The sequence below is a fragment of the Hyperoodon ampullatus genome (assembly GCF_949752795.1).
Source record: "Hyperoodon ampullatus genome assembly, chromosome: 1".
NCBI lineage: Eukaryota > Metazoa > Chordata > Mammalia > Artiodactyla > Ziphiidae > Hyperoodon > Hyperoodon ampullatus.
In genome coordinates this window covers 125,057,301-125,068,580 of record NC_136914.1, presented here as the reverse complement: position 1 = coordinate 125,068,580, position 11,280 = coordinate 125,057,301, and the positions used below count along the sequence as shown (strand labels likewise).

Here is an 11,280-nt window from a genome sequence, read left to right as displayed (position 1 = left end):
CATTATTTCTCCCAACTTTTAATTTCTGCTTCCAAAGGATCATTGCCCGCGGTAATTGCAAAGGACCCGTCCTTGTGCGCAGAGCAGGCTCCGGGGACCGCAGTGTGAGGCGGCGCACACCGCTCGTGCACACGCCCGCGCGCACACAGCCGCACACCCTGAAGACACTCGCACGCGCACTCCCACTGCCGGCTCCCGCCTGGGTCCCGCGGTCGGCCGGTGTGCCCGTTGGCGGGCGCAGTGCAGAGGGAACAGCGGCGGTTCCGCCCTCGGACGGCAGCCGGTCCCTCCACCCCGAGGGCCAGGGCCCTGGGGTGCAAACCTCGCCGCTGTAGACAAATGTACACACATAAAGATCCGGACCGAAGGACTTATTTCTCCGGGCGTGGGAAGGGGGAGTTTGCTGCGACGTTTCTCCTTCCTTGAGGCTATCGATTTCTGTGTAGGCCTCCTGCCGTCTGTACGATTTTTTCGGTCCCCATTTTGGGGGGGGGGCGGGGGCGGGGACAGGAGGGCCCTCCAGCCGTCCCCATTTTCGATTCCACGTCTAATGAGCGACCCTGAGGGCCGCCGGCCCCGCCCCCGGCGGGGACTCGAGGCCAGGCCCTAATTTGAAGACGCGAAGGGGGCGGGGGCGGGGGCGGGAGGGGACAGAGGGCCGGAGACCCTGAGCGAGGGAGACCCCGAGACACGAGAGGAGACCTCGAGCGGAGCGACGGAGAGAGGCAGGACCGAGGTCCACGGAACGCCTGGGAGGGGGCTTACGACGCGGCGAAGACCCCGAGAGTCGGCCCGCGAGGACCCCACTCCTCGCCCCAGCCGCCGAGGGGCGCCGAAGCCTCGGGAGCCGCCAGGGCGCCAGGGCCCCGAGCGCCGGGAGCCGGGGGAAAGGCCGGCCGGCCGCCGGGATGCCCCAGCCAACTCTTAAGTCGCGCCCGGGGACCTCCGCGGCCCGTCCGCAGACGGATCCCGCAATTATTTAAAAGCCGGGGCTGTCCCCTCCCCCTCCGCCCAGGAGGCCGGCGCGCCGTTTCCGGACCAGCGGAGGCGCAGCGGCACGCCGCGAACCGCGACAGCCGCTCGCGGACCGCACTCCGGCTCTGGGCTGTGGGTCTGTCGGTCGGGCCCGGGGCGCAGTCCGTGTGTCCCACGCGGGACCCGCCTCCTCCGCCCGGGACCCTTCTCAGCCAATTAGGCGCGCGCGCTAACGAGGGCGGCGGAGCCCGCGGCAGCCTGCGGGCGCACGTGTGTGCGGCGAGTGGGCGCGTGGGCGCCGCCGGCGGGGCCGCCATAAATGAGCGGGCCGGGCGCGGCGGGCTCCTGAGCCGGCGGCGGCGGCGCCAGGCAGCACCGGCCGAGCGCGGGGCGGCACGGGGAGCGAGCCGAGCCGCGGCCGCCGGCGCGAGACCGTGCGGCGGCGCCCGAGCCGCCGGGGATGGGAGCCCAGTAGCCGGAGGGGCCCGAGCGGCCGGAGCGGCGGGAGGCCGGCATGAGCGCGAGCGGCCCGGCGGCTACCGGGGACGGCCCCGCGCTGCCGCCGCCGCCCGGGCCCAGTCCGGGGTCCGCACCGCCCGCGCCCGCCGCCGCCGCCCGGGACGCCATGGACGGGCGCGCTGAGGTGCCCGCCTTCCCGCGGGCCGGAGCCCCGCCGCTCGCCGCCAGCGACACGGTGCCCGCGGCGCCCGAGGGGGCTGGGGCGGCCCGGCCCGGCCCGCCGCCGCGCCCCACCTCCTTCTCGGTGCTGGACATCCTGGACCCCAACAAGTTCAACAGCAGAAGACGCCGCTGTGTGCTGCTGGGCCCCGTGGCGCCCGCGGCGTGCGTCCCGTGCGCCCCGGCCCCCGCCGCCCCGGGACGCCCGCCGCGCTCAGAGGAGCTGGAGCGCCGTGCCCTCGCCGCCGCCGGAGGAGCTGGAGCCGGTACCGGAGCTGAGCCGCCGCGTAAGTAGGGCACGGCCGGCGCCGGGTCGCGGGGGTAGAGGAACGGGCCGCATCTACGCGTTTGCGCTCCCGGGACCCCTCGGCGAACCTGACCGGCCCGGCGCCAAGGCTCGGTGGAAAGTTCGCAGCGCGCGGGGCCCGCACCAGCCCACCCGCCGCCTGCGTCCGACCCGGACTCCAGGGCCCGCACCGCCCGGTGCCTCCCGGGATGCCTCCCCCAGGCCGGGCCCAGGGCTACGGACTGCATGGCCGGCCCAGGTTTGGCCACCGCGCACCCCCCGCATTGGAGGGCAGTAGGTGGCAGAGGAGGGGGAGTCGTGCGCGGCGGCTAGCCCGTGACCTCCCCACTCCCGCCGCAGCCTCCGGAGACCTCCCTCCCTCCATTCTTTTATTTCCTTTTTTTTTCCGTTCTCTGTCTCTCTCTCTCTCTTTTTTTTTTGGACAAATCGGACTAATTGTGACAAAACACTGGTTATCTCTGGAAAAACAATTAAATCCCTTCGATTACAGTTAAGGGGAAATGTGCTTAGCGGCGGAAAGCGGCCGGTAATGGGGCGGCCCGCAACCCCGGCCTGGTCGATATCCCATTACGGCTGCATGCATATCTCTTTCAAGCACCTTGCAAACTCCCCCCGAACATCTAAATTATAGGGTCAAAATTCGGATAATTACTCGATTAAAACCTATTACACTTATTAGGGGCCGCTAGTGATCGAGAATTGCATTCGACCGGCTCCTGATTGCTTTTGGTGCCCCCTCCACCGGCCCTCCTCCCTCCAACTTCCTGGGCCCTCTGCCCCGCGGGGAGAGGCACGCAGGGCCGGCAGGGCTCGGGTGGGCCTTTTCAGGCGAGGGGCCTCCCAGCACCTGCACTGGGCTTCCTCCCGGTTGGGCGGAGATGAAGGAGGAACAATCTCGGGAAGGCTGGAGGGGAGCCCCTCAGGCTTTCGGCCTGGCCAGGGCTCTGGGAGTTTCCACTCGGAACCTTCATCAAATGGGGAAGACATCCCAGTCGGAAGGCCCAGTTTCTTGGTAGTTTAGGGAGGGAGCTGGGTCAGGGCCCCTACTTCCTCAGCCCACCCCAGGACAGAGCAGGAGCTGGATGGCAAAGTGCTGTCAGGGTCACCTGGGGGACCATCTCTCCTCCTGCTAAGGGGTATGGGTGGGGGCCAGGATATCTGCCCTGCCGGCCTCCGCGCAGCCCGTGGTCACCCTGGAGGAATCTTCCAGGACTGAATTTGTCCCTTATTCTCCAGTTCTCCGTGCCAACCTGACTGGGCCCTGGTGCCCGACGGGGCGGCATGGTGTTGGGCGCCTGCCCTGGCTTCTCTCCTGGTTGTATGACCACCTGTGGGAGCAGGGGCTGGCTGCATACAAACACCCCTCCCCTCCCCTCCCCGCCACCCCTGCCAGGCCCTGACCAGGACAGATGCTTTCTTCCAAATTTCTGAGATTCAGATTGCAGCCGCCGCACGGGCCTCTGCTTGGAGGGTCCGGAGCTGCTGCTCAGACTTCACCTAGTGGGGACTCCCATCCCGGCTGGTCTCAGCACTGACTGCTCTAGACCCCCACTGCCCAGGCCAGGCCCTCCTGGTCGGGACCAGCCTGGACCTGCTGGGGTCTCAGCCGAGGGGCCAAGGGTGGCCAAGTTCCAGGGCCACAAGTCTTGAGGTAGGGATGGATCCAGGGCAACTTTTTTGGTCCCCGGAAATCGCCTCCCCACAGCGGGCTCCAACCTCACCCCAGGACTCTGGCCCGGCCCACTCTTAAATGCCCGGTAATTGGCTGGCTCTGTTGGAGCCTTGTGGTAATTGGAGGGTAATGTACGCTGAAATAAATTAAATGGCCGTTAACTAGTTTGTACATTACGCAAAATGAGTTTAATTAAGTTTGTATCTGCCCCATGGATCGATGGGATCTTTCCCTCCGCCATAAGCCCTGCGGCCCCGTCCTGCCCTGCTGGGGCAAAGGCGCAGGGCTCGGGAGATGGCGGGAAGGGGGGCCTCTGGCGAGAAGGAATGCACAGGGGACGGAGAGAGAAAGCGCGGGAGGGTGAGAAGGAAAGGAGGGGAGAGGGCAGAGAAACGAATGCGCTAAGGGGAAAGGGAGGCAAGAAGAGAAGCAACGCAACAGGAAAAGGGATTCGTTAAGGGGAGCAGGGCGCCGGAGGGGCGAGCGAGCGGAAGGGAGGGCGCCGGGTCCTAACTGTGCTGTCCTCCCTCCCCGCCCTGTCCCCGCCCGCAGACGCCGGCGACCCCTGCAAGGCGGACGAGGCCGAGGCCAACGGCTACAGCAGCGGCGGTGGCCGCAGCCCGAGCGCGGACAGCGGGGACGAGGCGCCCGACGACGAGGACGAGGACGAGGCGCCCGAGGCGGGGGCGGCGCACGGCGCGGAGGCGCGGGGAGGCGGCAGCGGCCTCGGGGCCCGCGGGTCGGGCTGCCAGGGCGTGGCCGAGGCGCCCCCAGGCGCTGTCGATGAGGCCGCTGTCCCCGGCCCCCGTGGGAATTCTCCCGGAGCCCCGGGCCCGCCGGGAGCCTCGGCGGCGCCTGGGGACGCGGGGACGACCCCGCAGGGCGCGGCGACGGCGACGAAGCCCAAGCGGAAGCGCACGGGCTCCGACTCCAAGTCCGGGAAGCCGCGGCGCGCGCGCACCGCCTTCACCTACGAGCAGCTCGTGGCGCTGGAGAACAAGTTCAAGGCGACGCGCTACCTGTCGGTGTGCGAGCGCCTCAACCTGGCGCTGTCGTTGAGCCTCACCGAGACGCAGGTGAAGATCTGGTTCCAGAACCGTCGCACCAAGTGGAAGAAGCAGAACCCGGGCGCCGATACCAGTGCGCCGACCGGCGGCGGAGGGGCACCGGGGCCGGGCTCCGGGCCGGGCGCGGGGCTGCCCGGTGGCCTCAGCTCGCTCAGCCCGTCGCCGCCCATGGGCGCGCCGATCGCCATGCACGGCCCGGCCGGGTACCCGGCGCACGGCCCCGGCGGCCTGGTGTGCGCCGCGCAGCTGCCCTTCCTGTCGAGCCCGGCGGTGCTGTCGCCCTTCGTGCTGGGCTCGCAGACCTACGGCGCTCCCGCCTTCTACGCGCCGCACCTCTGAGCACGGCCTCGGGACAGGACGGGACGCCGGGCGGGGCGGCCCTCGCGCCCCTGAGGCCGCGCCCAGGACCCGAGGGCGCCCGCCGGTCGGCCCTTTTGTAAGGCTGCGGTCGCTGACTCTGTATATAGCCGATTGCTACAGAAGAGTTTTAAGTTTATAAACTACTGTCCGCGCGCGTCGGGGCCGAGCCCGGCCCTCTGGGAAGCACTTTGCCGAACTCAATCAATAAACCGCACGAGGCCGCGCCCAAGCCCCTCAGGCTCCCGCGTCGCCCGCGCCCCGTCGTCCTCGCCGCCCTTCGGTGGGGATTTCGGCGTGACCGAGGCGCTCCGGGGTGCTCGACCCGGCGCGGGCCTTGGCCCCCCCCAGTTTCCCCGCCGCCCGGCGTCCCGTGGCCAAGCTCGCCCCATCCTGCGTCGCCCGGGTACCCCCACGCGCTTGGGAACAGGCGCGCGGCCTCGGTGCTGTGTGCGCTGAGGCTCCGGTCCAGGAGTCCCGGGTCCCTGCTCTTTCCCTTCCCCTTACCCCTTCTCCGCCCGGGGCGCTTGGGGGTGAGGGAAGCCCAGCGGGACAGTGCCCGCGCGGTGGAGCCTGAGGGTAGCGCTCGCGCTGGGCGCCGACCCTGCCCCCGCCCCCGCCCCAATGCGCATCCACGCGGCCTTCCCCGAGCACCAGGCCGGCCCAAGGAGGAGGGGGCTCCAGCCGCTTCCCAATGGAGGAAAGCTGGGGCTGGCCGGGAGGGAGCAACCTGCCCAACGGCGCCTGAGCCGGACCCCGAGCCCGGCCCGCGGGAGTCCGGCGCGGCCACCTCTCCTCCAACAGCCTGCAGCCCGGCCCTGGGCGCGGTCCCCACGCGGGCTCCTGGAGCCCTGGGGAGCGAGGGGAGGCAAGAGGCGGCGGCGCCTGGGCCGGGTGGCCGACTCGAGGCGAGAGCCGAGGCTCGGGGACGCGGGCACTGCCGCGCGGTGAGGGGGTTCCCGCCGCAGCCCCGTCGGCACTCAAGGTGGGTGTCCACTGTCGCTGGACGCCAGCGCGGTGAAGCCGTGCGCCTGCCCCGCCCCGTGGCTGCTCCGCGGCCGAGCCCTGCGCCCGCAGAGGGGACATCCCGCTCCGTGTGCGACTAGCGAACTCTCAGAGGGACTCTTCCCTGCGCTGTTCAGCTCATCACCCACCACCGTGGGCAGGGCTGGGGAGAAGGACGACACTGCGGCGTGTGAGTGACAGCCACCGCCGTCCAGGCCCAAGTCCGGGAAGCCGCGGCGCGCACGCACCGCCTTCACCTACGAGAGGGCGCCCCACGTTGTCCTCTCCATCACCAGTGGGCAAAGGGTGGGGGAGAAGCAGCCCCCGACCACCGCGCAGCGGGGAGGGGCGGAGGCAGCTGGAACCGCCCTGCCCACTGCTGCAGCCCCCGCCGCCTGGGCCTCTGGCCTCCCGCAGGCGGCTCCACCCCTGCCTCAGACCCGAGTCACCGCCCCCCCCCCCCCCCCCCCCGCCCCATGCAACACTCCGCCTCTGCCCTCCCCGTCAGCTCGGGGCTGGTGCTGCTGAAATTCTCGGAGTATCCTCGCTCCTGGTGGTCAGCCGCCATCCGAATCCTCCACCCAACCTGCGGGCAGCCGGAATGTCCCCGAATCCAACCGGCCGGGGTGCAGAAGGGTGAGGACACCCCTGGTTTCACTGCTGAGGCCTGGGCCTCCAGGGTGTAGACAGCTGACAGAGCAGCCCCAGAAAGCTCCAGAAGGTTCCAGAAGGCTCTTGGCCTCAAATCATCAGCATTACTGTGCACTTAGCCCAAACAGGATGCCAGGGGGCTGCCAAGCAAGAAGCCACAGCCTCCACTTCCAGGAGCTGGGGGGAGAGGCCAGAGGAGGGCAAACCATCAGGACCTTGCAGGAGCTGGACCTGTCCCTCAGGGGCCCCCTGGCTCCCCTAAGCCCACCTTGCTGGGCCGGAACCTGCTGGAACAGAGGGAGAGGTCAGGGAAGACCAGTGCCCCCGACCCTCCACGAGGCCTGGCCCTGCAGCGTTGTCCACGGTGGGGCAGGAGGGGAGGAAGAGGGAGGGAGTTTCAGACTCGAGACGCGACAGCTCTGGCCTCCTTCCTCTCCCCATCCCACATCCTGCCCTCACTCACCAAGGTCGCCCAGAAACAAGGCGGCCACACCGCTGGACCCTTCAACATCAGTAAACCATGGCTCAGGACACCGGTGCAGGGGGGCGTTGGAAGCCATGAGGCAGGGAATCAACGCCCCCCACCCGCCCGGCTCCACCTCTGGGATCGCAGACTCAGCCCTGAGCTGATACCACAGCCGTGATTGGCCCACAGGCTAGGCATACACTGGGCTGCTCTGAGCACCTGTGCAGGCCCTGCTGTGGGAGCGGGGACAGCTCCCTGTCACTTCCCTGGGCCCCTCCAGTCTCTCTTTGGTGCATGCCTACCATGTGCTGGGCCCTGTGTCAGCCCATCTGAGCCTCCCCACACCCGAGTGGCATCCGAGCTGCGGGTATCTGCACATGGTCACATGGGAAGAAACAGGCCCTGGCCCCGGCCTGGGTGCCCTTGCCCCTCCTGGAGGTGCCCACAGGCCCAGCTCCCACCCCAGCCCTCCCACTCACTCTCCTATCAGGTGCTCAGAATCCGCCACGGACCTGGGTAACTTGGGGGTGCAGGCTCCTCTGGCTGCTTCCTCAGGGACCCTCCAGCTGGCCCTACCACCCTTGCTCCCAATAGGCTATGGGGGGCCCCTGCCTGCCCAGTTCTCAGCCTGGGGTTCCTGAGCTGGAAGCAGAGGGGAGTGGTGGCCCTGCTGGTATCTGATCCCTGTCCCCGCCATGGTCCCACTTTGTTGTCAGTGCCATGAGGACTGGCACAGCCCCAGGATCTTCATGTGCTCTGGGAAGGCCCCCCTCCAGCCCCTAGGACCAGCCCTGGCCCCAGACAGCATACACCCCCAATCCCAGAATGGTACTCAAGTAGTTTCCATCATGTGGAAGGAGCAAGCAAGACACAGGCCCTGTAGGGATGAGCCTGGACAAGCACAGGCACCCAGAGCCCGCCCTGGGGGGCTCCCCTCCCCACACTGCCCCCCAGTCTCCTGCCCAGGGACTGCTGAGCCCCACCCTCCTCCCCTGCTTGTGCCCAGCCCACAGCTGGCTGGCTGTGGTCCCTTGCTGTGTGTTAGGCTTTGGTTGCATGAAAGAGAAAAACTGAATGAACAGAAGTTGAAAGGAGATTGTTTATTTTCTCTTGTGTGAGGGAATGCTGGCCTTTGGCAGCCCTGGGCAGCTAGGACACCTTCCCAGGGTCCTTGGAGAACCAGCTCTGTCCAGCTCTCCACTGCCTCATCCTCATGGACCCATATAGAGGGTGAGGCTCCAGCCATCACATCCACGTTCTAGGCAGCAAACAGGAAGAGAGAAGAGGGGCAAAACTGCCTCCTTTTAAGGTGATTTCCAGAAGCCCATGTAACAGCTGCTCACATCTCAATTGGCCAGAACTTGGTCACATGACCACTCCTAGCCAAGGGAGGTTGGGAAACGTAGTTTTTCTAGAGGATGCGCTCTCATTCCTGGTAAAAAGGGGAGCGGTTGTGGGGGATGCTAACAGACCTGCCACCCTTGCAGAGCACCCTAGCAGCTGCACCCGCTTCCCTGCCTGCCTGCCCCACTTAACTTTAACCAGCTTTGTTCCGTTTGGGCATGTTGGGGACCCTCAGCCTTACCCAGTCACAGCCACACCCTCAGGGGACACTCACCTGGACTGCAGCCTGCCCCTGGCCCACTGTGCTCACTTCCCCGCTCAGGACTCCCAGTGCCCACCGCCCCACCCCCACGGCAGGCTCATGCCACCTGCCCGTCCTGCCGCAGCCCTCCCCTCCCCCTTCAACGGTGGCCCTGCTGGCACTTCATCCCTGTCCCCACCAAGGTCCCACTTTGGTGTCAGTGCCATGAGGACTGGAACAGCCCCAGGACCTCCACCCCTCCTTGCCGGGCTGTACTGGTGTCCAAATACGCTCTAGTGTCTCCACCCGATCCGGGATTGCTTCTTCCGGCTGCCTGCAGTGTGGCCCCCTTTCAGAGCCGAGCCGAAGTTACTGAAGAGCTGTCTACGATGGCTTCCCTTCCCCCGCCCATCACGCCACCCTCTTGCCCGCCCACAGCCCATCCTGCGCCCTTGCCGGGTCTGCTGCTGCTCCTTCCTGCTGCGGATGCTGCCGGTTCCTTCTCAAAGCTCGGGGGAACCCATTGTGCCCACCCCTGTCCTGCAGAGGCAAGGATGAGCCCCAGGGGCCAAGCCCAGCTCTGCCCCATCTCAGACGTGCCCCCAGCCGCACCTCACTCCCCTCCCAGGACCCACCGAACTCCCGCTCCATCCCCCCTCCACAGGGCAGCTCTCCTGTGGCCCCCTCTCCAGGCCCCCCAGCCCTCCCCAGGCCAGTGGTGCTGGCCCATCACTCAGCCTCCTGTGCCCCTCCCCACTTCCCACCCCTTGCTCCAGGTCAGCCAGCGTGACCTACCACGTCCCCCATCCCAGGGTGGCACCCAGGTCTCCATCCTGGACCACTTAAGTGTCACTCAGCTGGGGGACCTTCCCCAGCCAGGTGTGGCTTCCTGGAGGGTGTGGTGTTTCCATGGTGAAGGGCAAGGCTGGACAGACAACTCGGGGCACCTGGGGCAGGCAGGGTAGTAGTAGCAGGGAGGGGGTGGGGAGGAATCAAACAGGTCATTCTCAGGGACCCAGGGACTGTCACTCAAGGGGAGGGTGCAGAGCTGAGGCACACAGGTCCACGGGGTAGCAGGGGGAAGTCCCGTCCATTCCACGACCACATCCCCTGTAGGCAGGCCACAATTCCGGGTGCCATGTCTCACCCCATACCCGACAGCTGTGTGGTGGCCCCCTTTGGAGAAGCCCCTGCTGGGCACTGACAGGTTCTTCCTCTTGCCAGGACACAGCTGATGGCAGTGGGCGCCCATCCCCAGAATAAAGACAACTTTTCCTGCTTTCAGGGCAGCTGGACAACGCCATGTGACTAGGTTTGGCCAAGTTGGCATGAGCAGAGTGTATGTTGCTGGAGGGGTTCCCAGGGAGGCTCCTTACAGGAAATGGCTGAGCCCAAGGCACATACCCCTGCCCCCCTTCTGCAGACCCAGTGATGGCTGGAGCTCCAGCAGCCACTTTGGGCCAAGATGTAGTCTTGGGGATACAGGCCCTGTACTCTGATACTGGGAAGGGATGAGGCCCAATGGCTCTGTGCAGCCTCCTCCCCAGCCTGGGCACCACCTTAGAACAGAAGCACATTTAAAGCCTTGTGTTCACAAGCCACTGTTACTCAAGAGTTTTCCATTCTGTGCAGCCAGCTCTGAGTGCCGCTGTAACAGCCCTGCCAGTCCTCCCTCCTGCCGTCCCTCTGCCACTCCTTGAGCCCACCCAGCCAGTCTGCCTTGGACCAGGGCACAGCACCATCCCACCCTGCACCCCACGGCAGCCCCCATGCTCCCAGGCTGGAGCCAGAGCCCTCAGTGCCACGTGAGCAACCGCTCCCACCAGCCCTGCCCGCACTGCCCCACAGCACCCGCGCTGACAGGGACTCCCCACTCACTGCTCCCGCCCTCCTGACGAGAACCTGCCTAGCCCAAACGCCAGCACTGACACCCCTCTGCTACACGGCCTTGGGAGGCCCTGGGACCCCATCCCCCAGGAAGTCCCGCTCTTGCTTGCCAGGTCCTCACTGGGGCGCCCTGCTCTCCCACATGCAAGTGGGCTCCTCAAGGCACACGGGGTGCAGCCTTCCCCTGCTGGCTCCACACCCACCTACTGCCCAGGCTCTCCCAGGCCCCCCTGACCCTCCCTGACTCATGGGGTCCCAAGCAGCATGTGACAAGACAGGTGGGAAGGCAGGACACTGAGGGCACCAAGAGAGGGGGTGCAGCTTCCTCTGCTTCCGCTGGGGCCTCTGAGGAAAGTGGGACCCACCCAGGACCCCCTCAGCATCAAGTCACTTCTTGGGGGCCCTGGGCTCAGAGTGGTGGAGCCTGCTCCCCGAGGTACAGTCCACTGGGCCCCACTGGCCAGAAGGGCCAGCCCAGCTCCCACTGCTGCTCCTGCCAGCCAGAAACACATGGACCTGTGGGTTTGTCTTAATAAACACTCATGGAGAGTCATTAAAAGATATGATGCAAAGAGCACCAGTCACAAATCAGTCATGAATTAAATTTTATAAAAACATTAGTTATCTAAC

General features: G+C 66.7%; 1 protein-coding gene across 1 annotated transcript; it reads left to right on the top strand.

Annotated features, from left to right (window-relative positions):
- Window positions 1-1,489: 1,489 nt before the first annotated feature.
- On the top strand, window positions 1,490-5,038 carry NKX1-1 (NK1 homeobox 1; the record flags this gene model as incomplete). The annotated part of the gene is made up of 2 exons (XM_079716446.1): window positions 1,490-1,940; window positions 4,185-5,038. The coding sequence occupies 2 exons, from the start codon at window positions 1,490-1,492 to the stop codon at window positions 5,036-5,038; spliced, it is 1,305 nt and encodes a 434-aa protein (XP_079572572.1).
- Window positions 5,039-11,280: the final 6,242 nt, after the last annotated feature.